General features: G+C 43.0%; 2 protein-coding genes across 2 annotated transcripts; both read right to left on the bottom strand.

Moving 5' to 3' along the window:
* Positions 1-21,216: 21,216 nt before the first annotated feature.
* LOC147617651 (pentatricopeptide repeat-containing protein At4g18520, chloroplastic-like) lies at positions 21,217-21,798 on the bottom strand. Its single transcript, XM_086775482.1, has one exon. It carries the CDS (start codon positions 21,796-21,798, stop codon positions 21,217-21,219), a length of 582 nt encoding a protein of 193 aa, XP_086631608.1.
* Positions 21,652-22,829, bottom strand: LOC147617650 (pentatricopeptide repeat-containing protein At4g16470-like). The gene is made up of 2 exons (XM_086775549.1): positions 22,368-22,829; positions 21,652-22,118 (listed from the first exon to the last, which is right to left on the bottom strand). Exons 1-2 carry the CDS (start codon positions 22,792-22,794, stop codon positions 22,075-22,077), a joined length of 471 nt encoding a protein of 156 aa, XP_086631675.1. The 5' UTR covers positions 22,795-22,829; the 3' UTR covers positions 21,652-22,074.
* Positions 22,830-25,959: the final 3,130 nt, after the last annotated feature.

The raw sequence follows: 25,959 nt of genomic DNA, 5'->3' as shown, positions 1-25,959 counted from the left end.
CACATGCTCCAATGAGCTCACACTTGAGAGTAGACCTCACTCTTGTTGAGGAGAGTGTCATTGAGTAGTCAAAGTCAAAATAATATCTTGATGTAGCACACTTTTTAATGCCTTCCAAAGCTCCAAATGCTTATGAATCAAGCTACATATGTGTCATACATATGAATTTACATCCTATGAGGCTTAATGTTGCATATGAACTTTATTTGATTTATCTTTACTCCAAAGTTAAATTTTTTAGTCTTTTTCCTTGCTAGTAACCAATTAGAGATTATGATCCAATTCCTTTAACTCTTGTTCATTTTCAATGACTTAGCAATCATTAGCGTCCCAACATATAACTCCAACATACCCTAGGAGGGTTTTACCGAATTCTTCAAGGTTAGAGAGAACCGTCAATTTTATCAACTCTCTTAAATGCTATTTTTGCTTATGTCAGAGACCAACAGTCACTTAAAGTGCTCTAATTCCTTCAAATTTGATCCAAATTGAAAAATTTTTAAATAAAAAGTTTATAACTCCTTGATCCTTGTTTGTACCAAAGAAATTAGCTCAATTTGATATAGATAGAGATTAATGGCATAATTAGTGATGCTTTATTTCTCTAAGATAGTTCTAAAAACTTGCAAATCTCTAGTTATTGAGCTTAATGAGCTCCTAATCCTCCAAGTGTGAACCAAAAGGCTTCTCCAAGCCTCAACCATATGTTTTCTAAACTCCCCAAGCTTAAATGGTGTTGTAATGATTAAATGACATCAAAATGTTTAAATGCTATCCCAAAGACCTTGGAAAAATATGCTAGTTGCTTCCAGGGGCTATAGGGAGAGGGCTTTGCTCCTTTGAGATCATAGGCACCTTAGCAAAACTGACCTAATACATCATGGGTATTCATGTGTTCCTCTCAGGATGCATGATGGTAGAATCAAAAACATGTCAGATATGTTGTATGTGCCATCTATCTCAAAGAATCTTGCTTCAGTTGGTTAAATGGTTGAGCAAGGCTTGCAGGTGAGGTTTAACAAGCATGGATGCTTTGTTGAGGACTTTAAGAATGGCTGTAAGTTGGTAGCCAAGGGTAAAAAGGATGGCAGGTTATTCAAACTTGATGCAGGAATACCTGAATTGAAGACAGCCATGTTTTCTAAAGGACAAGGTGTGGTGCCAGACATTGATATTTGGCATAAGAGGATTGGACATGTCAATATACAGAAGTTGAAGAATATGCAGGCTAATGGCATAGTTGGTGGATTACCCAGATTTAAATATGATGGAAGCAATCATATGTGTGATGCCTGTCAGTTTGGAAAGCAGGCACGATTACCCTTCTCAAGGGAGAATCAAATGAGCAAGTACCCATTGGAAATTATTCACAGTGACATTTGGGGGCCAGCCCAAACCCCAACTTTGAATGGAAACAGGTACTACATCATCTTTGTAGATGACTACTCAAGGTTTATGTGGATATACTTTCTCAAGGAGAAGAGTGAAGCTCTTGAAAAGTTCATTACTTTCAAGGCTTTTGCAGAAAAGCAATATGGGACTTGGATTAAATGTCTAAGATCAGATGGTGGTGGAGAGTACATCTCAAATGCTTTTGATGACTATCTTAGACAGCATGGTATAAGAAGGCAGCTTACTTGCAGGTATACTCCTCAGCAGAATGGAGAAGCAGAGAGAAAGAATCGTGTGATTTGTGAAGTGGCTAGAGCTATGCTCAATGAAAAGAACATGCCAAATTACTATTGGGCTGAGGCATGTGCCACTGCGGTGTATACATTGAACAAGACACCCACAGCTGCCATACATGCGAGTACACCGGAGATGAGACTTACAGGGTATAGGCCAGACATTGGCCATTTCAAAGTTTTTGGGTGCATTGCTTATGTACATGTGCCAGATGAGCTAAGAAGGAAGTTGGATCCTAAGGCAGAGAAGTGCATTTTCATAGGTTATGCACAAGACAGGAAGGCCTACAAATGCTACAATCCAAACACAAGGCAGGTGGTTATATCAAGAGATGTTGTGTTTGATGAACTGGCAAGTTGGTACAAGGACAAGGTAGATGTCATGGTTGATGACATTGATTCAGATATTCATGTAAATTTGCCAAATGAAGTGTCTACTTCATTAACAGGACCTGCAGGATCGAGTGATAGTAGCAATGTGAACCCATGGAATGGGAGATTGAGAAATGAGCATGGTAGCACAAGTAGTAGTGCTATGGATAAAGGCAAGAAGAAAGTTGAAGGAATAGGCATAACAGGTTATGAGTCCTCAGGCTTGGAAAGCCTTGATGAGGAACTTGGCATTCCATCCGTACGCACACCAGGAGTAAGGCAAGAAAGATATGTGCCACCACATGCAAGAAGGACTCATAGTGAGCCACAGGTGATAAGAAGATCACAAAGGGTGAAATATCCAGTGGACAGGTTAACGTACAAAGGGTATGCAATGCATTATGCATACATGACATCAATGATTAAGCATGTGGAACCATCATGCTTTGATGAAGCAATTGGCAAGCATGTATGGGAAAAGGCAATGGATGAGGAGATGGATGCATTGGTCCGCAATGATACTTGGGAGTTGGTTCCTACTCCAAGTGAGAGAAATGTTATTGGTTGTAAATGGGTTTTCAAAGTGAAATGCAACTCAGATGGATCAATAGAAAGGCATAAGGCAAGGCTGGTCGCAAAGGGTTATGCACAGACACAGGGCCTTGACTATGAGGAAACATTTAGTCCAGTTGCCAAGATGGCCACAGTGAGATCGGTCATTTCTATGGCAGCATCAAAAGGTTGGAAACTACATCAAATGGATGTCAAGAATGCTTTTTTGAATGGTGAGTTGCAAGAAGAAGTGTATATGGAACAGCCAGAAGGGTATGTACACCCTAAGTATCCTACACATGTATGCAGGTTGAAGAAAGCTTTATATGGGTTGAAACAAGCACCACGTGCTTGGAGTGATAAGATAAGAAAGTACCTCATAAGCATTGGTTTTCAGGTATCCAGTTCAGATTCTTCATTGTTTGTGAAGAAGACAGAAAGAGGAATTGTTGTCATAGTCATCTATGTGGATGACTTGATAGTCACAGTGATTTTGGCCATGATATAGCCAGTGTGAAAGAGATGCTATGTGCTGAATTTGACATGAAAGATCTCGGAGAGTTGAGGTATTTTTTGGGCATTGAGGTTGTGAAGACCGAAAAGGGCATATGGCTGGTACAAAGACATTATGCCTTAGAAATGTTGGCTAAATATGGTATGATGGCATGCAAGCCAATGAGTTCGCCCTTGGAGCAAAACATGAAGTTGCGGGCTGATGAGCTAGAAGACATCACAATGTACAAGGAAAATGGTTGGTAGTCTCATATACATGACTATCACGAGGCCAGATTTGAGCTATGCAGTGGGACTAGTAAGTCAATTTATGCAAAGTCCACGAAAGCCTCATTTGGATGCAGTAAGAAGGATATTGAGATATGTGAAAGCCACGGCACATTATGGATTGTCTTATGAACATGGGAGAGATTTGGATGTTCATGGCTACACTGATGCAGATTGGGCAGGTAGCACTTATGACAGGAGATCCACAAGTGGTTATGCATTTACACTTGGGAGTGCAGTGGTTACTTGGAGTAGCAAGAAACAGCCTACCATTGCTTTGTCTAGCACGGAAGCAGAGTATAGAGGAGCAGCTATGGCTGCATGTGACATTATGTGGTTGAAGAAGATGCTCAAGGATCTTGGTGAGCATCATGATGGGAAAGTTGTCATGTTTTGTGACAACATGAGCAGTATACAGCTGGCTAGCAACCCTGTTTATCATGCTAGGACCAAACACATAGAGGTCCACTATCATTTTGTGCGTGAGAAGGTTTTGGATGGACAGATTGACTTGGTCTATGTGAAGACCGATGAGCAAGTTGCAGATATCTTTACCAAGGCATTAGGTAAAGAGAAGTTTGAGTATTTTCGAGACAGGCTTGGAGTACATGAGATGGATGTTATGAGCTTGAGGGGGAGTGTTGAGAATGCAAGCTCGGAGACAGCTGGTGATAGCACGTGATGTGCTGACATATTAGGTGGATAGCATGTGTGGAATAATGACCGCGTCCAGCTAGTCATGTGTGTGGACATTATGTCTAGGGTTATTTGGAGTGTGAACATTACACTATGTAGTGTTCTTCTTTGTGTGAGTTTTGTGGGAAATGGATATGGCTTCCCTCTTGTGTGTTGATGCAATGAAGTAACTAGGGTTTACTCTCTTGTGTGTGTGCTGCCTCTATCTCCTGTTTTCTTTACACATCCAAGATGTGACTAGGGTCAGGTACATACTTCTTTAGCAGACTTACATGAAAAACATTATGTACCTTTAGTTGAGGAGGTAGCAGTAGCTCATAAGCTTGATCTCCGATCTTTCGGGTGATCGCGTATGGACCACAATATCTCGGAGAGAGCTTTTTGTACTTGCCCAAGGATATGGAACTTCGCTTGGGTCGTACACGGAGAAACACCATATCTCCTTCCTCAAAGGTCCTCACAGACCGCTTTGCATCTGCATAATGCTTCTGGCGATCTTGTGCTACCTTTATATCCTTTCGGATAGCTTGCATCTGATGATCCATCTCATCTAGCATTTGCTTTGACACTTCTACCCTGATCATTGGATCTGACCAGGTTAATGGGGTGAGGCAGTCTTGACCATAGAGTGCCTTGAATGGCCTCATCCTAATACTGCGATGATAAGAAGCATTGTAAGCAAACTCAACCAAATGGAGATAGCTCATCCACTTATGAGGTTCCCTTCCGCAATAGGACCGTAGAATATCCTCGATCACTTGGTTGACCTGTTCGGTTTGGCCGTCTGTCTCTCAGGGTGATAGGCTATACTGAGATTCAAGGATGTACCAACAGCTTCAAAGAAGGCGGTCCAAAACCTTGATGTGAATTTGGCATCCCTATCACTGACTATTCTTCTGGGTAAACCATGCAATCTAAAGATCTCTCTAATAAAGACCTTGGCTATATCCATTGCAGTGAGGTTACCTTAATAGGGATTAAATGTGCAACCTTTGTGAGGCGGTCCACCACAACAAAGATTGAATTATACCCTAATTGAACAATAGGCAAACCTGTGACAAAGTCCATGCTTATACATTCCCATTTCATTAACGGAATGTCCAAAGGCTGCAACATTCCAGGCATTTTAACTCTTTCGGCTTTGACCCTTTGGCATATAAGACATTGGCAGACATGATGCAATACATCACTTTTCAGACCTGGCCAAAAGAAACTCTTCTTGATTGACATGTAGGTCTTTATGTAACCAGGGTGTCCAGCTATGGGGCTGTCATGTGCCTCGACCAATAGTCTTTTTCTAATATCCTCACCCTTAGGAATGCATAGCCGATTATTGAAGTATAAACAGTCATTGGTGGTCAACATATATCCTTGCACAACATTCAGTTCCTTAGGAGTTTTGCTCTCCTTAAGATGCAGAGCAATGATTGGAGTGAAGAAGCTATCGTCCTGGTTGATCTTCCCTTTGACTTCCTCTACCAGAGGGCTAGAGATCACCGAGATTGCTAGCAGGGATACCTTTCGACTTAAGGCATCAGCAACTACATTGGCCTTACCTGGCCGGTACTTGATCTCAAAGTCAAATTTTTGGAGAGTCTGCATCCATCTCCTTTGATGCATGTTAAGGTTATCCTGAGTGAAAATCCATTTCAGACTCTGATGATCAGTCACCAGGGTAAACCTTTGTCCCAAAAGGTAATGTCTCCATAACTTCAATGCATAGATGACTGCAAGCAATTCCAAGTCATGGATGGCATAGTTCTTTTCATGTGTCTTGAGTTTCCTGGACTCATAGGCAACTGCATGACCTTCCTACATTAGAACACCGCCTATGGGCAAAACCACTGGCATTTGTAATCACCTCAAAAGGCTTACTGAAGTTCGGCAATTTCAAGATCGGGTCGGACACTAAGGCTACTTTTAGCTTGTCAAAGGCACTTTGACACATAGGAGTCCACTGAAAAGATTGATCCTTCTTCAAGAGGGCTGTCAGGGGGGAGGCTATTTTTGCATATCTAGGTATGAAAATGCGATACCAACCTGTCAAGCCTAAAAATCCCCTGACTTCCTTAACTGTCCAAGGCTCTAGCCAATCAATCACTGCCTGTACTTTTGTGGGGTCTGCAAAAATTCCATCCTTGGAAACCACAAATCCCATGTACTCCACACGGTCCACTGAAAATGTGCATTTACTCTTTTTGGCAAAGAGTTTGTGGGCTCTTAGAATCTCTAAGACCTTCCTGACATGCATCTCATGATTGTTGAAAGAACGGTAGAGGAGGAGGAGACACACACACAGGAGCAAACCCTAATGTATATTGCAAACCCTAACCATAGAGTGAAGCCATGTCCACTCTCACACAAAGCATAATGCTCTAATCCATAATCCACACAACACACAATGAGTTGTGTCCACACTCTACTAACCCTAGCTAATGTCCACACACTATGACCAGCTGGACACGCGGTCATTTATGTCTAACACATGTTCCTACCTAATCTGCCAGCACATAGCATAGCTGGCTCACACTGACATCGAGCTTGAATCTCAACAGCCCCTCTCAAGCTCATGATGTACTGCCGATGAAGATTAAGATGAGCTTGGGATATCAAGACTCTCAACACTCCCCCTCAAGCTCATCCCATGTACTCCCAACATAGTCCGGAAGTACTCAAACTTCTCCCTGCTAAGTGGCTTTGTAAAGATATCAGCCACCTGCTCATCAGTCTTCACATACTGAAGATCAACTGAACCATCGAGCACCTTTTCTCTGACAAAGTGATAATGGACCTCTATGTGTTTGGTCCTCGCATGAAACACTGGATTCTTTGCCAACTGTATACTGCTCATGTTGTCACAATGAATGACAACTTTCCCATCAAAAGGCTCACATAAATCTGCCAAGAGACTCTTTAACCATATAGCTTCGCAAGTAGCAATGGCTGCACCTCTGTACTCAGCCTCTGTACTGGATAAAGCAACTGTAGGTTGCTTTTTGCTACTCCAACTCACCACAGCACTTCCAAGTGTAAAAGCATATCCACTAGTAGACCTCCTGTCATATGCGCTACCTGCCCAATCAGCATCTGTGTAGCCATGTATGTCCAAGCTTTTACCACTCTCATAAAATAGACCATACTGTGCTGTGGTCTTTACATATCTCATGATGCGTCTCACTACATCCAAATGTGGTTTCCTGGGGCTCTGCATAAACTGGCTGACTAGCCCCACTGCATAACTCAAATCCGGGCGTGTGATAGTCATATATATGAGACTACCAACCATCTTCCTGTACATCCAAGGATCATCCAATTCCTCGCCATAATCAGCCCGCAACTTCACATTTTGCTCCAATGGTGTACTCATAGGCTTACACCCTGTCATGCCATACTTTGCCAACATATCCAATGCATATTGGCGCTGTACCAACATATCCAATGCATATTGGCGCTGCATGATCTTTCACCACTTCAATTCCAAGGAAGTATCTCAACTCACCAAGATCTTTCATGTCAAATTGCCCACTCAAAGCTTTCTTGACATGCATCACATCTGCACCATGATCACCTGTGATAATCAAGTCATCCACATAGATGACTAGTAAAACAATCCCATGCTGTGTCTTCTTCACATAGAGTGAAGAATCTGCTGTAGAAATCTGAAAACCAAGTGAGATAAGATATCTACTCATCTTATCACTCCAAGCACGTGGTGCTTGCTTCAGACCATATAATGCCTTTTTCAACCTGCATACGTGAGTGGGATATCTAGGGTGTACATACCCTTCTGGCTGTGCCATGTATACTTCCTCTTGTAGATCTCCATTCAGAAATGCATTCTTGACATCCATCTGATGCATTTCCCAGCCATTAGCTGCAGCCATAGCAATGACTGCTCTCACTGTGCCCATCTTAGCCACTGGACTAAACGTCTCATCATAATCCAATCCTTGGGTCTGTGCATAACCCTTTGCTACCAATCTTGCCTTATGTCTTTCAATAGAACCATCAGATTTGCACTTCACTTTGTAAACCCATTTACATCCAATAACATTCTTGTCCTTTGGTAATGCAACCAAGTCCCATGTATCATTATGGACCAATGCGTCCATCTCTGCATCCATTGCTTTCTCCCATACATGCTCTCCAATAGCCTCTGTATAGCATGTAGGTTCCACATGCTTCACCATAGATGTCATGTATGCATAGTGCATAGCAAAATCTCTGTATGTCAATCTGTCAACAGGATATCTGACTCTCTGGGATCTCCGCAATGCCTGCGGGTCACTCTGTACACCTGTAACTCTAGCATGTGGTGGCACATATCTGTCCTGCCTAGCACCAGGTGTGCGTAAAACAGGTATGCCAAGCTCCTCATCCAAACTCTCAGAACTAGATGACTCATATCCTGTGATTCCAATTCCTTCGACTTTCTTTTTGCCTTTATCCATAGCACTACTCCCAGTGCTTACACTCTCATGCCTCAAACGTCCTGACCATGGACGTACACTGCTACTCTCAGCTTCTGCTTTCTGCTGGCCCAGACATAGTAGTAGAACTAGAACTTGCTTGTGATGGCAAGTTCACAGACACATCTGCCTCAAGTGAGTCAATAACTCCCTCATCTTTTGCTTTATACCAACTAGCAAGCTCATCAAACACCACATCACGTGAGATGACCACTTGTCTAGTTTGAGGATTATAACACTTGTAGGCCTTTCGATCCTGTGCATATCCAACAAATACACATTTCTCTGCCTTAGGATCCAACTTCCTTCTTCTTTCATCAGGCACATGTACATAAGCTATGCATCCAAAAACTTTAAGATGTCCAATGTCTGGCCTGTAACCTGTGAGCCGCATCTCTGGCGTGCTTCCATGAATGGCTGCTGTAGGTGTTTTGTTCAATATATATACTACAGTAGCACATGCTTCTGCCCAATAGTAATCTGGCATGCTCTTTTCATTAAGCATTGCCCTTGCCACTTCACATATGACTCTATTCTTCCTCTCAGCCACACCATTCTGCTGAGGTGTATACCTGCAAGTCAGCTGTCTCCTTATTCCATGCTTCCGCAAGAAATGCTCAAAAGCTTTTGAGGTGTATTCACCACCTCCATCTGTCCTCAGACATTTAATCCAACAGCCATACTGCTTTTCTGCAAAAGCTTTGAAATCCATGAATTTTTCCAACACTTCACTCTTCTCTTTGAGAAAGTATATCCATGTCATCCTGCTGAAATCATCTATGAATGTAACATAGTATAAACTGCCTTTGATAGATGGGTTTTGTGCAGGACCCCATACATCACTGTGTACTATCTCAAGTGGCCTGTTACTCATATTTCCTTCTCTAGGAAACCTCAACCTTGCCTGCTTCCCAAACTGTCAGGCTTCACAAACATGCATATGTCCATCATATTTGAACCTAGGCAATCCATTGACAATGCCTCTTGTTTGCATGTTCTTTAATCTCTGTATATTGACATGGCCAATCCGCTTGTGCCACATATCAATGTCCTGTACCACATTCCTGCTCTTTGAGAACATGGTTGATTTTAGCTCAGGAATTCCAGCATCCCGCTTAAACAGTCTTCCTTCTTTCTTGCCTTTAGCAATCACTCTACATCCATGTTTGAAGTCTTCAACGAAGCATCCATGCTCATTGAAGCGAACCTGTAATCCCTGTTCTACCATTTGACCAACTGAGGCCAAGCTTTTAGTGATCAAAGGCACATACAGCACATCTGACATAGACTTTGTCTGACCATTATGCATGACCAATGGTACACTTCCAACATGTGTAATGACATGCTGGGTATCATCACCTGTTTCCACATAGCCTTTGACATCCATTGGCTTCATGTGCTCAAACCATTCACCATGACATGTCATATGGTTTGATGCTCCTGAGTCCATGTACCATGTATCATCATTCTCAGCATTTGTTGTCATAGAACCCACAACATGCTTCATGGCAAACAAATGATTTGCAGTTCCATCATTGCTACTTGATGCATAGTTACCACCATGTTGTGCATAGTTTCCACCATAATGACCACCACGTTGTGCTCTTCCCCCTCTCAAATCATTCTGTTTGCGGAAACAATCTCTCGCCATATGACCATATTTGCCACAATAATGGCATTCCACATCTTGCATAGAATTTTGTTGGCCTTGCCAACGTCCTCTACCACGGGGGGTACATCTGCCTCGCTGAGGTGCATATCCACGACCACCTCGAGCACCATATGAAGGCTGAAAATTCTGTTGTGGAGGCCTATCCTGCCATCCACGACCATTACCACCACGTCCACGTGATGCAAATCTCCCCCTGCCTCTAAAACCTCTCTGCGAGTAGAAAGCCTGATTTCTGCCATCATCATGGCTAGTAGATGCATCCAGAAATGAATCACTGAGCTTGATTTCCTCAACCAACAAGAGGGAAACCAACTCATCGAAGTCGGGTAAACCTGTACTCCTCACTGAGATAGATGTATCAAAAGATTTGTATTCCTTGCCAAGACCACGCAAGGTAATATCCACCAAATCATCATCAGGCATGGGGGCATTTATTGTGGCCAATGCATCTGCAAACTTTTTGATTTCTTGCACATAATCATGTATGCTCCTTTTATTCCTTTTCACATTGTGTATCTGCTGTCGCAATTGAGACTTGCGAGCACTCGTATCTGTATCAAACATCTTGACCAAAGTATCCCATGCATCTTTGGGATTCTCAGCATCCTGAATGTGTATGAGCATAGCATCAGAAATGCATATAGACAAATAATGCAGCACTTTGAATGCTCTCTCTGACCATTGCTTATGAGCAATAAGCTGCTGCTGTGTAGGTTGCCGAGGTAGCTCAGGCTCTGGCTCAGCACCTGTAATGAGATTCCAAAATCCTTTCCCTTTCAAGAAACTCTTTATCCTATACTTCCATGCCTGGAAGTTCTTCCTATCCAGCTTTTCACCAACAATCTGAACTGGATTGTCCGACATGTTTGCTCAATGCATACACCTTCCGCACACTTCAAATCTGTAAATGACCTTCCTCAGCTCAACCACACTCCTATGAATGTTCCAGATACTCCAAGATAGCCAACAAACTCCAAATTTGATGTAGGAAATCAACCTGTAATCATCCAAGATGAACTGACTCACGCAGTCCGAGATACCCTGTATTGACACGCCTTCCAAGGCTCCAAATCGCAATGTAATGGTGCAATCAAGTCTAGGCAACTTGCATTGACACCTAATGAACCTCAATGTTGAGTATCAACTCCATCTGACATGTGTAATTATCAATTTTTGAAAACCCCTTTCTCTGTTTTTGGAAAAACCAGAAAAACCAGAAAAACCAGTAATGATTTGGCTCTAATTTCTTCAATATTTCACCAAATTGAGCAACCAGGCATTCATTGGCTTAGCAATAGTGTCCATCAACTCCATGTAAGAGGAATTTGTCCAATTGTAAAACACCAAGGATTAATTGCTCAATTAAAATGCTCTGTTTCTCTGCAACCAGTGGACAGCCTGTTTTAATCAGCTCATTCCCAGCTCAATTAAGCATCATTGACCAAACAAATCACATAGCCCTCTTCTCCAAGATGTAAAGCATCCAATTGCTAAGGAATTTGTGGAAGGGACCAAGCATCCAATGAGAAATTGACCTCCTCGTAGTGAAAAAACCAAAAATATGCTCTGTTTCTCTGTTGCTGGCTGCGCCGCCTGCTGTAGGGGTGTTTAGGAGGGTTTGTGATGCTAATTGAAGATGGTTTTAAGTCCCCAAGACACCTAGGCATGTGTGTGACCCATCAATGCTTTGATTTTTACCAAAAATGTGCTCCAAATGCTTCAATTTTTGACTTGCTTTTCTCTGTTTTGTGTGAGCTCAAAAACCAGAGATTTCCATACATTTAAATGCTTCCAAAATGCTCCAAAATCACCATAGGGCTTGCATAAGAGTTGCCATTACATCCCTCATTGTCAGATACATGTTTGCTTTGCCAGATTTACATGTATTTCCACCATACATCAATGTTGCCAAGCTTTAATGGAAAGCTTCAAAAACCAGAATTTTTCTTTGCTTTGATTTGCTCTATTTTGCTTTGCTTTTGCCTGTTTCACCTGCAATCCGCTCAAGGATGTTTAGAAGACCTTACCCGGTAGGCCAAGCTTTTAGATCTGATAGTATTTGGTGTGCTCCAAGCTTCACAGCTCCAATGGCAAGCTTCACAGCTTCTTCTTTTCCCTCTTCACTCACTCACTCATAAACCCTAATAAACAGCACAAGGCTCTGATACCATGTTGAAATCTTTTGCTCCCTTCTTAACCTGTTGCGATCCTCAGGGGATAGATACGATTGGAAAGAGGATCCAGGGGGTGGTCCCATCTTCCCGGTGTTCTGGGAAGAGCCACGGTTCATCTTGTTGCGCTTAGGGAGGGATGAGGTTCCTTCCTGCCCACCGTTGGATCTTTTTCCCTCCTTTGGGAGAGACTGAGATGGTGCCATTAGAAAAGCTTTGGCGAACCTTTCCGCCTTGTCAACTGCATTGGTTATAGATAGGGGGTTGGCATTCTTAACCCCGGATGATCTTCTTGCTTTCGGGATCCCAGAGACGATACCCCATCTCTCCAGTTTCACCATATCCCATAAAGATGCATTTCCGTGACTTCGGATCCAGCTTCTTCCGAAGCTCTTTCGGTACATGTGCGAATGCGCAAATGATTGTAGGAGGGCTTCTTGCCACTCCAGGCTTCTTCAGCAACATCGGAATCCAGATTGGCATTCGGTGATCTGTTTATCACATGGACTGCGGTCATGAGAGCTTCTGCCCAAAAACCGCCTGACAACCCAGCATGCGAGAGCATACACTGCATTCTCTCCTGGATTGTGCGATTCATTCTTTCAGCTACTCCATTCTGTGCGAGGGTATGAGGGATCGTCATTTCCCTCTTGATGCCGCGGGATTCACAAAAAAATTAGAAATCTGCAGAGATATTCTCCGCCATTATCGGTCTGTAAGCATTTTAGCTTCTTGTCCGACTGATTTTCAGCATTTGCCAACCATTTCTGAAACACAGTGAATGCATCACTTTTGCGCGGGCAATGGGATATGCCCAAACTTTGCGAGTAGCATCATCAATGAAAGTGACAAAGTATGCGGCTCCACAAACATCTGAATGAACCAAATCTAGAGGTGCAAGATTTTTCCTTTGCTGCCTCTTATGCGGTGTTTTGGTTTGCTTATCGTAAACACAGTGTTCGCAAAACTCAAAATCGAAAAAACTTAGGCACGATACATATCCGGAAGGCTTCGCATTCTGTTCTGGCTCATATGGCCTAATCGGCAATGCCACAATGCTGTGTTCGGCTGCTCAGTTATTGCGACAACGTGATCAGACATTTCTGATACATGAAGCGGATACAGTGTTCCGCATTTGACACCACGTGTGCCAACACCAGAGATCCTTTCTGGATTTTCCAACTCTACAATCCAAACAAAGTATGGTAGCCGCAATTATCCTGTGAGGTCCCACCCGCCCTATCCTAGTTAGAGATGCAGTGGAAGTTCTAAGTCTAGCACGGATGGTCCCTACACTCGGGGCCTTGCATTGTAATGTTTCCCATCAAGTTAACCCAAGCAACTCCTTGAGCTGGCTGGGAGAGATCCTTTGGGAAAAGTACAAGCAATTCCTCCAAGAAGGTTCTATTTTCTAACTACTCTTCCCCCAATTACTACTCCAGAAATGCAAGTCATTACGATAGCAGCTCCCCAAGGCAAGTTCCCCTAAGGGAATGCCAGGGCCAGACCTCTTGTGGTCGCCTTTCTCGAAGGGTTGAAGTAATTTCCCAGACTAATTTAAATCTAGGTCATTAATCTACCACCCAGATCTGATTCAAACTATGTTTTTGTCTTGGATCCACCAGTGAGCCTAACCCCATCCATCCCGAGGGTTAGCCAACCGCCCTTCCACTCAAAGGAGTCCAAGATCAATTTTTGTTTGTAGGGGAAAAGGGGGTGTACCTGGGTATCGAGGTTATACCTCAAGGCCCCCTAGCTGGTACGATCACATGCATTCAATCAACAGAGGCACACCACTATCTAAACTCACTCACCCTTCATTACTCACACACCCATCCAAAAACAGTCCTTTGAAAAGAATTAGATATCTATGCATGATTTTCATATTCACATATGACCATACTGGTCCATCTCATCAAAATCTGGCCGATGTTCCTGGCCCAATTCCACACTGTTCTCGGCCCTTTTTACCCGACTCAGGTATCACAATCTCGGCCATTCACCCGGCTCAGGTCCAAAGCAATATCTCGGCCATTCGCCCGGCTCAGGCTCAAAACAATATCTCGGCCCCATTCGCCCGGCTCAGGCTCCAAAAGTATGCATGTATGCGAGCCCATAACCGGCTCTAGGTAACCGAAATAAAAATATGCAAGTATGCAAGCCCGTAGCTTGGCTTTAGGCAACCTACACCCTATCACGTTCTACCCGAGGGGGTGTCACTACCTCGAAACGTCTTCACACAGGGCACCCGACGGATGGCACTCACATGGTATCACCACACAGGGACGTAATGATACCTCGTCACCTGGGCCATAAACTCTTTCACCACATAGACAAGTATTCATACAACATAACAACTAATACTCCTCCATTCCTTAAAAAAAATAAAAAAATTAAGTAGGAATACTCTTCCACTTATAATTCACTAGTCAATATTTCATACTGCACATGAATTAACTTTAGGTTATATGACCTTGATATTTATGCCATGACCTCCACTATTAAATAATCTTTTAGGAATCCTCGTCTTTATCCGAGACGGTTATTCTTCTCTAAGTTATCCTTATCTTAGAAGATAGTAAACATAAGAATAAGGGAGGGGATATACCTTATCTTAGGTATGACCCATTCCAGGCTCACTCTCCTAATCTCAACCCAATGGACCTTCATGTCCGACCTTAGGCTTAACGGGGTTTATCCTAGCTTGGATGGAGTCCCAAATTTATCTTAAATGATAGACATAAGAGTAACGAGGAGGATTATCCCTTATTTGGGTAAGACCTCGTCCAATTTCTCATTCTAATTCATTCCAATGGAATCCCCTTGACCTTGGTGTTAACGAATTTCGACATGCTCTAGTTGGATTCCAACTCTTCTCTCTCTCTCTCTCTCTCTCTCTCTCTCTCTCTCTCTCTCTCCTTTTAAGGGATCTAAGAGTAATTCTAATTCCGTTTAGGATTGCCTATCTCAGATTCCTCTTTATCCTTAGTGGATCAACTAAGAAAATATTCCGTATTGAATTCAACATCTTAATTAACTCTTATTTCCTTTTTAGAGGTGTGAAGACCTTACCTTCAACACCCCATCACTTACTTCCTTCCATATTTAGATCACTTTGGAAGCTTAAATTGACCAATCTATTTTAAGAGTACAATTTTACTCCTTAATGGACCAACATTTAAACTAATCATGATGTTGATGTGGAAAGATGTGACTGGACTCAAGTTCAATTAGGCTCCAAGATTGATTAACTTAGAAGGCATAAAGAGACTTGAGATGTGCATGTGTTTCATTCTATTAGAATGCCTTTTTCTCTCCTTAACACCTTTCTTTATTTAATTCAAATCTTTCTTTTTAATAAGGGTTAACATCCCATTTGATAACTAATTCATAACCTGATTAATTTACTTTAAAAGACTTATTGAGCCAATAAAAAATGCTTAGAAAAGGTAAAACCACTTACTATGAGGTAATTTGCAAGATATATCAAGCTTGTTAGAGGGGTTGGCCCTCCGTGGCTCCACCACACCGTAGCGGTCGTCTCTTTTGGAGCTCCTTTTTCTGGTTCCCGAACCTCTCACGAATAAGAATTTAATTCATCCTTACTCTAGATTTTACTTTGAGGTAACACTCTCTAGATGGGGGAGAATTTCCATTTCTCTCTCTTTAAAAAGAAAGGCCAAGGGACTCTCTCCTAAGAGTAAGGGCTTAAGACCACTCAAGCAATAAGGCCTTGGCTGAAAATTGAAAGGAATCATCCACAAAAATTGGAGTATGAAACCCTAGAACAATACTCAACAAGCAAGGGGGGTTAGGGTACCATTTTAACTAGAAAGGGGGTTAAACTATGTTTCAAACCACCAAAATATGAAGGGGGGAGAGCAAGGTAATTCTTGCAATTCAAATGACTCACCCCAAACATGAGGAGTTTAAAATCAACAATACACTCATTCTCCAAGAGATAAAACTACTCTCTCCATTATGGAGACAATTACTCAACTACATGGGGGAAATGCTTCATGGGGCTCATGATACAAGCTTGGGGGAAGGTAACCATGACCTTAGCCATTATGATTTCTCCTAAAATTTAAGGCTTAGAACTTACTTTGTTTAGACAAAAATATGATGGGAGCAAGGGGCCACAAACAAGTAAGTTTGGGTCTATTACATGCACCAAAGGGGCTCAACACTTGAGAGGGTTGGGAGTATGACTCACGGGGGAGAGATGGCAGCCCAAAGCTTCAGAGGGAGGCTCAAGGGAGAGATAAAAGCAAGGGAGGGATAAACTACAAGAATTAAACAAATGGGGAACACTCTATGTTTCCAAAGGGGTCTTTTTGGGCCCTTTTTATAGCATTGGAGGGCCAAGGGGAGGACCACAAGGGGTCCATCCATCACCCCCAGCCCTTAGGGGGCTGTGGGCAGCCCATAAATGCAGCGCAAGGGTCCTAGGGGGTGGGACAACCCTTTTCCCCCAAAAAAAAACTAGCTCTAGGGGTCAAAAAGTAGATTTTAACCAAAAAATGCATTTTTTAATGTAAAAAATGTGATTTTCATCACTTACAAGCCTCCCCCCACCTATTCCTAGGGGGGAGATGGGAATATCATTAAAGGGAACATTAAGACAATCTTCCATAATTTTTAGAATTTTTTCCCTATTTTTTTTATCACACTAATTGGAATTTTTGGTGATTTAGTCTATGAGATTGGGACAATTTTCACCATTTACTCCACCCAAAGGACAAGAGGGATGGATGGATGTTGTAAGAGTACCTAAGATACTTTATGACAACTTCCCTTTCAAAATCTCCCACTCCATTGAAGGTTGGATATTTTTCAACTATTTTACTCTATTTTCTCTTGTCAAGTCATCTTACACCACATAAATGCTTGTCTTAACAAGTATTCATTTTTCATTTTATAAAATCTTTTATTCCTCCCAAAAATAAATATTTTCTTTGACCAAGATGAAACCTTTAAATTTTTAATGATTTATTTCACCATATATTAACCTTAGGATAACCTTCAATTTTTCTAAGGCTTCCTAATGTCTAGGATTGGCAATTCCAACCAATTTGAATTCAATTGAATTCTAATTCCACCTAGACCAATTTAATAAAGGTTGGGACCATGAGTGATCTACCCTATTATAATTTTGGTCATCTTCCACACATAATTTCCACATGAACACTGGTCTCACAAGACAAGGGCATGGACCAAGGTTTTATCTAATTTATTTTCTCTCATTAAGAATAACCTTTAGACTCAAGAGTTCAAGCTTAACCCTAGTCTCTTCTTATGATTAATTTAATTTATCTAAGGTATTTCCTTCATATACTTGGACAATTTTTGACTGGCTTGGACTAGAATTGCTCCCAAGTACAATGGTATCAATTCTCCATGGCGCCTGGGCATGAATTCTAACATCCTACTCATATTTTGGACTTTACAATATCATGAACACATGCAAGGGTACTCATGAGACCAAGTAACTTATAAGGCATGTGCATGTGCATGTGCATGTGCAGGGGGTTCCCCTTTAATTTCTGATGAAGGAACCATAGGCATACATCTTATTACTCTCATAGGACCAGTAAGAGGAATCTTACATATCCAGCTGTCCGACTAAAATCAGACTTTTTGTGAGCTGAGGTACGTGCCGTACATTCTGCAAAGTAAGGGACGAACCATTTGCAAAAGAGAGTTTGATGTCTCCCATTCCAACTATGTCGCATGCATAGTTGTTTCCAAGGTGTACAGAACCTTGCATTCCGCCGGCATAAGTACTGAACCATTCCCTATGCGGGGTTACATGTAATGAAGCACCAGAATCCAGAATCCAACCCTGAGCATATCCATACTCGGATGTTGTGAGTGCTTCTGCAGGCGGGTAGACAAGACATGAAGAGTATTTCATCTTCGCATACATTTGCGGTGACTGCTGTGTGGTGACCGCATTGATCTCTTCAATCTTGACACTGCTCTTTTTTTTCAGCATCTTTCGGTCCGTCTGTCTTTGTTTTCCTTTTTCCATGTGCGACAATCACGTTTGATGTGCCCCTTTTTACCGCAATGATGGCACTTAAAATCCTTGTGATTGCGAGATTGACTGCGGGACCTGTCTTTCTCTGAAGACTTCCCCCGGAACTGGCGTCTACCGTGTTCTACGGTTAGAGCCGTATCTTGCTTGCCACATGATCTACAGACTTCTTCCGGATTTCTTTTGTAACAAGCAGACTTCCAACCACATCATCAAAATTGAGGACTCCTCCCCGGTGCGGAGTTGCTGATTGCGGTTCGAAAAATATCCCAAGACTGGGGTAGGAAACACAAGAGGAATATTGCTCTCATTTCCGCATCAAATTTCAGCTTTTGCGCTTGAAGCTGACTGAAAATGATGTTGAATTCATTCAGGTGCGATGCAATAGAGCTTCCCTCTTTCATCTGCTGGCAGCTCAAAGAGCCGCTTCATTAGGTAGACCTTATTCGATGCGGTCTCCTTTTCATACGTGGCACACAGCTTGTAAGATTCCTCCCCAGCCTTTGAGGTATACAGGAGTAAGAATCTCCCTTTTTGATCTTATAATTATTCCCTCTCAAAAATAAAAGAAAGATTCTGTTTAAAAAAAGGAAGACCCTTTCCCTAGAATACTTCTCAGGAGTCACGCTGTCGTGACGTGTGCGGTCTAGCCGGGAACACACTGGGTGTCTGGCTGTGAGAGTTTGGTGTTTTGTAATTCACTTGATTTGATTCTTCAGAGAAAATAAATCCTGCCAAACCTCCTCCCTCCTCTCTCAGAGACGCATGTACAAGGGGAAAAGGTATCTCTCTTGGCTAAACACCAAACCATCATGATCATCAAGTCTTCATTTAAAGCAAGAACATGACCCAAACACCGTCAGCACCCATTACACATAGCTTCATGAGCAATAAGACACCAAAATCTCAACAACAACACGATCATATAATGATAATACCTCAGACATACCAGCAGCATGCCCACACTGTTAACAAGGCTGCACTGTAGGTGGCTGCTGCAAAACACTCTGATTGGCTTGCAAAAGGTGAGATAAATGCCCATTATGATCTGAACCAGCAGTACCTAAATGAGATCTTTCAAGCATGCCTTGTACTGCTGCACTGGGTAGTACTGACTGACATGCTGATACTGTTTCAGATAAGGTGGAACAATGTTTCATTGCATCTGGCAAATCGGGCTGGGCAGGCAATCTATGAGAAAGCTCGAGCTGACCTGATGAAAGGTGCATCATATGTACGGGAGCATCTGATTTCTGCAGTAATTGTTTCAACTGCAGCGCTGGCAGCTGAATTATTGATTGCGGTTGGTATTGACTAGTCTGGTGGTCACGTCTTTGAGATAAAGGAGGCTCCTCATGTGGCTGAGGAAATGGTTTGCTCGATGCTGGTTGCTGCACTGCTGGTAGCGTTGTTGTAGCTTGTAGCTCTAGGTGTCTGATTGAAGACTGCTGCTGGACTTGACTTTCACATAACTGCTGCTGATAGGAACTAGGTTGTGGCCATGTGTATTTTTGCTTCTGCTCCATTGGCCCTTCTTGTGGTAGCAAGAGTTGTAGTTGTGCCTGATGCTGCAGCATATTGGATGTGTCTGTACCCTTGAACTCCTGAGAAGCAAGATCAGCAGCTATTGCTTTGTACATGTCAGATTGGACAGCTTCTGGTTGTTGCATTTGCATCCATTTTGCATTTCCATCCATATCCAGAAGACTAAGGTGTTGTGGTTGATTTGGTGCCATGAAATATGGATAGCAAGTAAGAAATGGGGGTATACGGGTTCAATTTCCCAAACAGATACTCGGCGTGGCCTGTCATCAGCACTTGATTCATCCCATCCAACCTCAAGAGTACGCCAGTTGGAGCTTGGCTCTTCCCCCGTGTATACCTGCAACAGCTGCGCACATCTGCTGCAGCGCCCCACACAAAACACACAGGGCTCTCCTCATCAACGAGGAGGCCCTGTTCCCTGGTTACCTGCCGCCTCTCTGTAAGGCAATTTTCCCCCCGCCTTCTTTTTGTCCCTTTCTTTTGTTTTTGCAGCTGCCTACCTCCACGACCCCAGCTTCTCGATGAACCTCGTTGGCGGCAGCTCAAACCTCCACGCCACCATTCCAGAAGTAGCCATGCAAATTCTTATTTTATTTTATTTATTTGGAAGAAAAAAAACACCATGTTATTTCCTTTTCACACCAATCTCATGGCACATGGCCCCTCATTACTTTTTTCTGTCCTTCCTTCCATACACACTTCAATAAAGCTTCAAGTGCCCGTTCTTTCTTTGACGCGCCCCACACATTTGGCGATGCCAAGTAACTGATATCATCTGCAGCCAACCACGTTCCGGACAGGCCTTCTACAAGCCCAGATTCCGCATAAGTTGTGCCATGAACATGCTTTCACTGCATAGACGTGCCACAGCACGACATCGACCCCCTCTAAACCTGCACATCCTCCGGTATGTGCCACCAAGTTGCTATATAGGCTGGTGCCTTACGCTCAGGGTAGTCCATGGCATCACACCTTCTTGTCCTAAACTGTCAAACACTCTCTGAGCTTCCTCAAGAGACCCTGATCATTATAGCCAGCCATGAATACATTCCACGAGACTGCATCCCATACCGACATTTTGTTAAACAAGCACTGCATTTCCACAAATGAACTGCACTTAGCATACATATCCGGATAGCATTGTTGACATAGAGATTTTCTCCAAGTCCCTGTTTAACAGCATCACCATGTATCCCTCGTCCCCTCTCTATCTCTCCCAAAATACCACAAGCTTTCATGCTGCAAACATATGTAACAGCTTCAGGAGATGCAACACCCTCTGAGCATCTTTGATGCTCCCACATTTGCTGTACATGTTTATGAGGGCAGTCCCTAAAACAATGTTAGATTCAGATGCATTGCAAATAATATATTTATGTAGCTGTTTGCCTTCAGATAGGGCTGTACAGTTGGCGCATGCCAAAATCATGCTGATGAGTGTCACTTCATCACGCTCCGACATATTTTCATAAACTCTGCACGCATGTGAAAATCGGCCACATTTTCCATACAAGTTAACGAGGGCAGTCTGGATGACAATATCCTGCTCAAAGGCACTTCCCATGATACAAGCGTGCATCTTCTTGCCTGTGGCTTTGGCCACAGCACTGGCACATGCATCAAAAGTGTTTACAAATGTGACCTTATTAGGTAATGTGGCTTCTTGTAGCATTTGCCCAAAGACTTGGAGGGCATCCTGGCTCCTCCCATTTTGTGAATGTAATCCAATCAATGCATTCCAAGATACCACATCTCGAGTGGGCAACTTGTCAAACACATCACCTGCTTCCTCAAGTTGTCCACACTTGGCATACATATCAATAAGAGTGTTGCCAACAAATACATCCAGCTCAGAACCACACTTGATTATGTAATCATGAACTAATTTCCCATAATCTAGGTCTGTTAAGCTGGAACACGCTTTTAAAACACTGATGAAGGTTATAGAGTCAGGTGGCTCTCTTCCATGCAATGAGAGAAAAGATCTTCTAGCTCTGCATCAGAAAGTTTGCTATCATACCCATAACCCAATGAAAAATGAGTGCACAATTCTGGCAGTGTCGTGTGGCCTGTTCCATGCTTATTTATACACTCACATTGCCTTAACTTTGTTTGCTGCCTTCTGTATGCCAGCACCTGCATAGATGTGAGACATTAAGACATAAGCTACAGCATCCTTTTCATCCAAACACACTGCATGTTCAAAGGCCTGTTTCCCAAGCTCCACATTTCCCCAATTTCTACAAGCACCCAATACAGTTTGCCACACCACAAGATTATGACAAAACGACATCTTCTTTATTATTGCTGACGCCTTCTCTAATTGGCCTGCACGGCCAAGGAGATCAACCATGCAAGTGTAATGATCTAGGGATGGAACGATACCATAGTCTTTGCTCATGGCCTCAAAGTACATCTGGCTCTTGTTAAATAGACATGTGCGACTGCATGCATTCAGAACAACAACAAAGGTGATTGGATCTGGCCTTACACCTTCTCCTAGCATTCTGTCAAAGATACGAAAAACATTTTCACTTTCTCCATGCTGGGCATATCCTACCATTAGTGCAGTCCAGGAGACAACATCTTGAACTGGAAGCCTGTCAAACACTTGCTGTGCTTTAGCAAGCGAGCTACTTTTGGCATACATATGGACCAAGGTGTTGCCAACAACAAGGTCCCTTTCCAACAACCCCTTTCTTTCAAGCTCAGCATGTATTTCTTGGCCCTTGTTTGTGGCTCCCATGCTGCCACAAGCTATCAAGCTACAAACAAATGTCACAGCATCTGGTGAGACTCCCTCTGATTGCATCTGTTCAAAACACTCGAGTGCTTCCTCACCATGCCCATGTTCGGTATATCCTGCTATTAATGCATTCCATGAGACTACATTTCGAACTGGAAGTTTATCAAACACTTGCCCTGCTTTTGCAAGCGAGCCACATTTAGAATACATGTCGACCAAGGTGCTGCCAACAGCAACATTTCTCTCGAGTAACCCCATTCTAGCAACCTTGGCATGTATATCAAGGCCTCTTTCGAGATCTTTCAGCTTTGCACAAGCCTTCAGTACGGCCACAAAAGTATGTCCACTGGGTTGTACAGAATCATCCTTTTGCATTTTCTGGTACAGGGTGAGAGCAAGGTGTGGTTTCCCACATTTGACATATCCAGTGATGAGGGAATTCCAGGAACACTCATTCCGATGCACCAACCTGTCAAAAACCTGCGGGGCATCGCTCATGCATCCGACTTCCACCAACATCAAGATGAGGTAGTTGCCCACATATGCATTTGACTGCAACCTACCCCTGGTCATAAGGGCATGCACTTCCCTTTCCACCGATGCCCTGTACTGCTTCAAATCACCATGAGCTTCTTTTCAAAGACTTTAACTGGTTGCAGCCTGGCACATAGTTTATTCATGTATTACAAATGAGCATTCCATGTGTACATATAATGCCATCATATATGGCTTTCCTGAACAACGAGTAGAGCTTTAATCTCCATGTTCATACACTCAATTCTACAGCATTCTGCATTGGCATTCCTTTTATCCTTCTGATGTTTTGGGCTTTCTCTATGTCAAACCATTCATCCAGATCATCATTGCATACATTTAGCTCTGCTTTTCAAAGAGTTTCTTTCAGATATCCTGACAATCAGAGTACAAAGAAGTGTCCACCTTTCCGGCATTCATGAGTTCTTGAGCATTCTATCTGTTTTGCAACTTGTAGGGAAGACCTCAAGTCAATACAAGCTCCTCACCTTCCTCAGCTATCAGAAAGGTCGAGTGTCGTAAGCCCTTGAAGTGGCAAGAATGGATCAAGTCATTGCAAGCTCCTCTCCTTCCTCAGCTGTCGAGAAGGATGAGTGTCACAAGCCCTTGTTGCCATTCTACAGTTCTAAGAGAGAACTACAAGTCTATACAAGCTCCTTGCCACCCCCTTCTCCTGAGGTGAACAAGTGTCATAAGCCCTTGTAATCCTTCTTCTTCCCTAATAGTTTTATTATGGAAGACTACAAGTCCTATAAGCTCCTGGCTCTCTCTTTTCGAGAAATGCATCGGTGTCATAGGCCCCTATAGCCTTCTTTGCTTTGTCTGCCATTATTTTTACCTCCTTTGCATCCTTGTCATGCTTTAGAAGTTCTCCAAGCAGCTAAGATATAGCATCATTATAGTATAATCCTTCATTTTTGTACCTGCCTTTCAGAAAGCCCTGATTGTGTATCTATTTGCTCTAATTTTCCTCAAGCATCATCTTGATTTGTATGTCATCTTGCATGTATCCATACATTCCAGATATCATATCGTTTTTCATCCAGCATTCAAATCAGATAACATTACCTTTGTTTTCCCATTTCTCCCAGCCTTCTTTCGACTGCCTGTTGCTGTTGCATGTAGAGCACAAACGCCTGAAACATCTGTATGGTGTTGACGTCCGGACGAAATCCTTGCTGCTCCTGTTGATCACCCATGATTCCCCTTCTACTCTCACCCCAGCTGTTTCACGTCGGGTTCACCAAAGCTGTCGTGACGTGTGCGGTCTAGCCGGGAACACACTGGGTGTCTGGCTGTGAGAGTTTGGTGTTTTGTAATTCACTTGATTTGATTCTTCAGAGAAAATAAATCCTGCCAAACCTCCTCCCTCCTCTCTCAGAGACGCATGTACAAGGGGAAAAGGTATCTCTCTTGGCTAAACACCAAACCATCATGATCATCAAGTCTTCATTTAAAGCAAGAACATGACCCAAACACCGTCAGCACCCATTACACATAGCTTCATGAGCAATAAGACACCAAAATCTCAACAACAACACGATCATATAATGATAATACCTCAGACATACCAGCAGCATGCCCACACTGTTAACAAGGCTGCACTGTAGGTGGCTGCTGCAAAACACTCTGATGGGCTTGCAAAAGGTGAGATAAATGCCCATTATGATCTGAACCAGCAGTACCTAAATGAGATCTTTCAAGCATGCCTTGTACTGCTGCACTGGGTAGTACTGACTGACATGCTGATACTGTTTCAGATAAGGTGGAACAATGTTTCATTGCATCTGGCAAATCGGGCTGGGCAGGCAATCTATGAGAAAGCTCGAGCTGACCTGATGAAAGGTGCATCATATGTACGGGAGCATCTGATTTCTGCAGTAATTGTTTCAACTGCAGCGCTGGCAGCTGAATTATTGATTGCGGTTGGTATTGACTAGTCTGGTGGTCACGTCTTTGAGATAAAGGAGGCTCCTCATGTGGCTGAGGAAATGGTTTGCTCGATGCTGGTTGCTGCACTGCTGGTAGCGTTGTTGTAGCTTGTAGCTCTAGGTGTCTGATTGAAGACTGCTGCTGGACTTGACTTTCACATAACTGCTGCTGATAGGAACTAGGTTGTGGCCATGTGTATTTTTGCTTCTGCTCCATTGGCCCTTCTTGTGGTAGCAAGAGTTGTAGTTGTGCCTGATGCTGCAGCATATTGGATGTGTCTGTACCCTTGAACTCCTGAGAAGCAAGAGCAGCAGCTATTGCTTTGTACATGTCAGATTGGACAGCTTCTGGTTGTTGCATTTGCATCCATTTTGCATTTCCATCCATATCCAGAAGACTAAGGTGTTGTGGTTGATTTGGTGCCATGAAATATGGATAGCAAGTAAGAAATGGGGGTATACGGGTTCAATTTCCCAAACAGATACTCGGCGTGGCCTGTCATCAGCACTTGATTCATCCCATCCAACCTCAAGAGTACGCCAGTTGGAGCTTGGCTCTTCCCCCGTGTATACCTGCAACAGCTGCGCACATCTGCTGCAGCGCCCCACACAAAACACACAGGGCTCTCCTCATCAACGAGGAGGCCCTGTTCCCTGGTTACCTGCCGCCTCTCTGTAAGGCAATTTTCCCCCCGCCTTCTTTTTGTCCCTTTCTTTTGTTTTTGCAGCTGCCTACCTCCACGACCCCAGCTTCTCGATGAACCTC

This window comes from Cibotium barometz, chromosome 36 (genome assembly GCF_041138505.1).
Source record: "Cibotium barometz isolate CiBa-2024 chromosome 36, ASM4113850v1, whole genome shotgun sequence".
In the NCBI taxonomy this organism is placed as follows: domain Eukaryota; kingdom Viridiplantae; phylum Streptophyta; class Polypodiopsida; order Cyatheales; family Cibotiaceae; genus Cibotium; species Cibotium barometz.
This window is presented reverse-complemented; position numbering and strand designations above follow the sequence as displayed.

Excerpts from the sequence above, each read along its gene's own strand:
- LOC147617650 (XM_086775549.1), bottom strand. The coding sequence starts at position 22,794 with ATGCAATCAGAGGGAGTCTCACCAGATGCTGTGACATTTGTTTGTAGC. Across the intron at positions 22,119-22,367 it reads GGCCATGAGCAAAGACTATG|GTGCTGGCATACAGAAGGCA; the intron begins GTATCGTTCCAT and ends ACATCTATGCAG.
- LOC147617651 (XM_086775482.1), bottom strand. The coding sequence starts at position 21,798 with ATGTATGCCAAGTGTGGACAACTTGAGGAAGCAGGTGATGTGTTTGAC.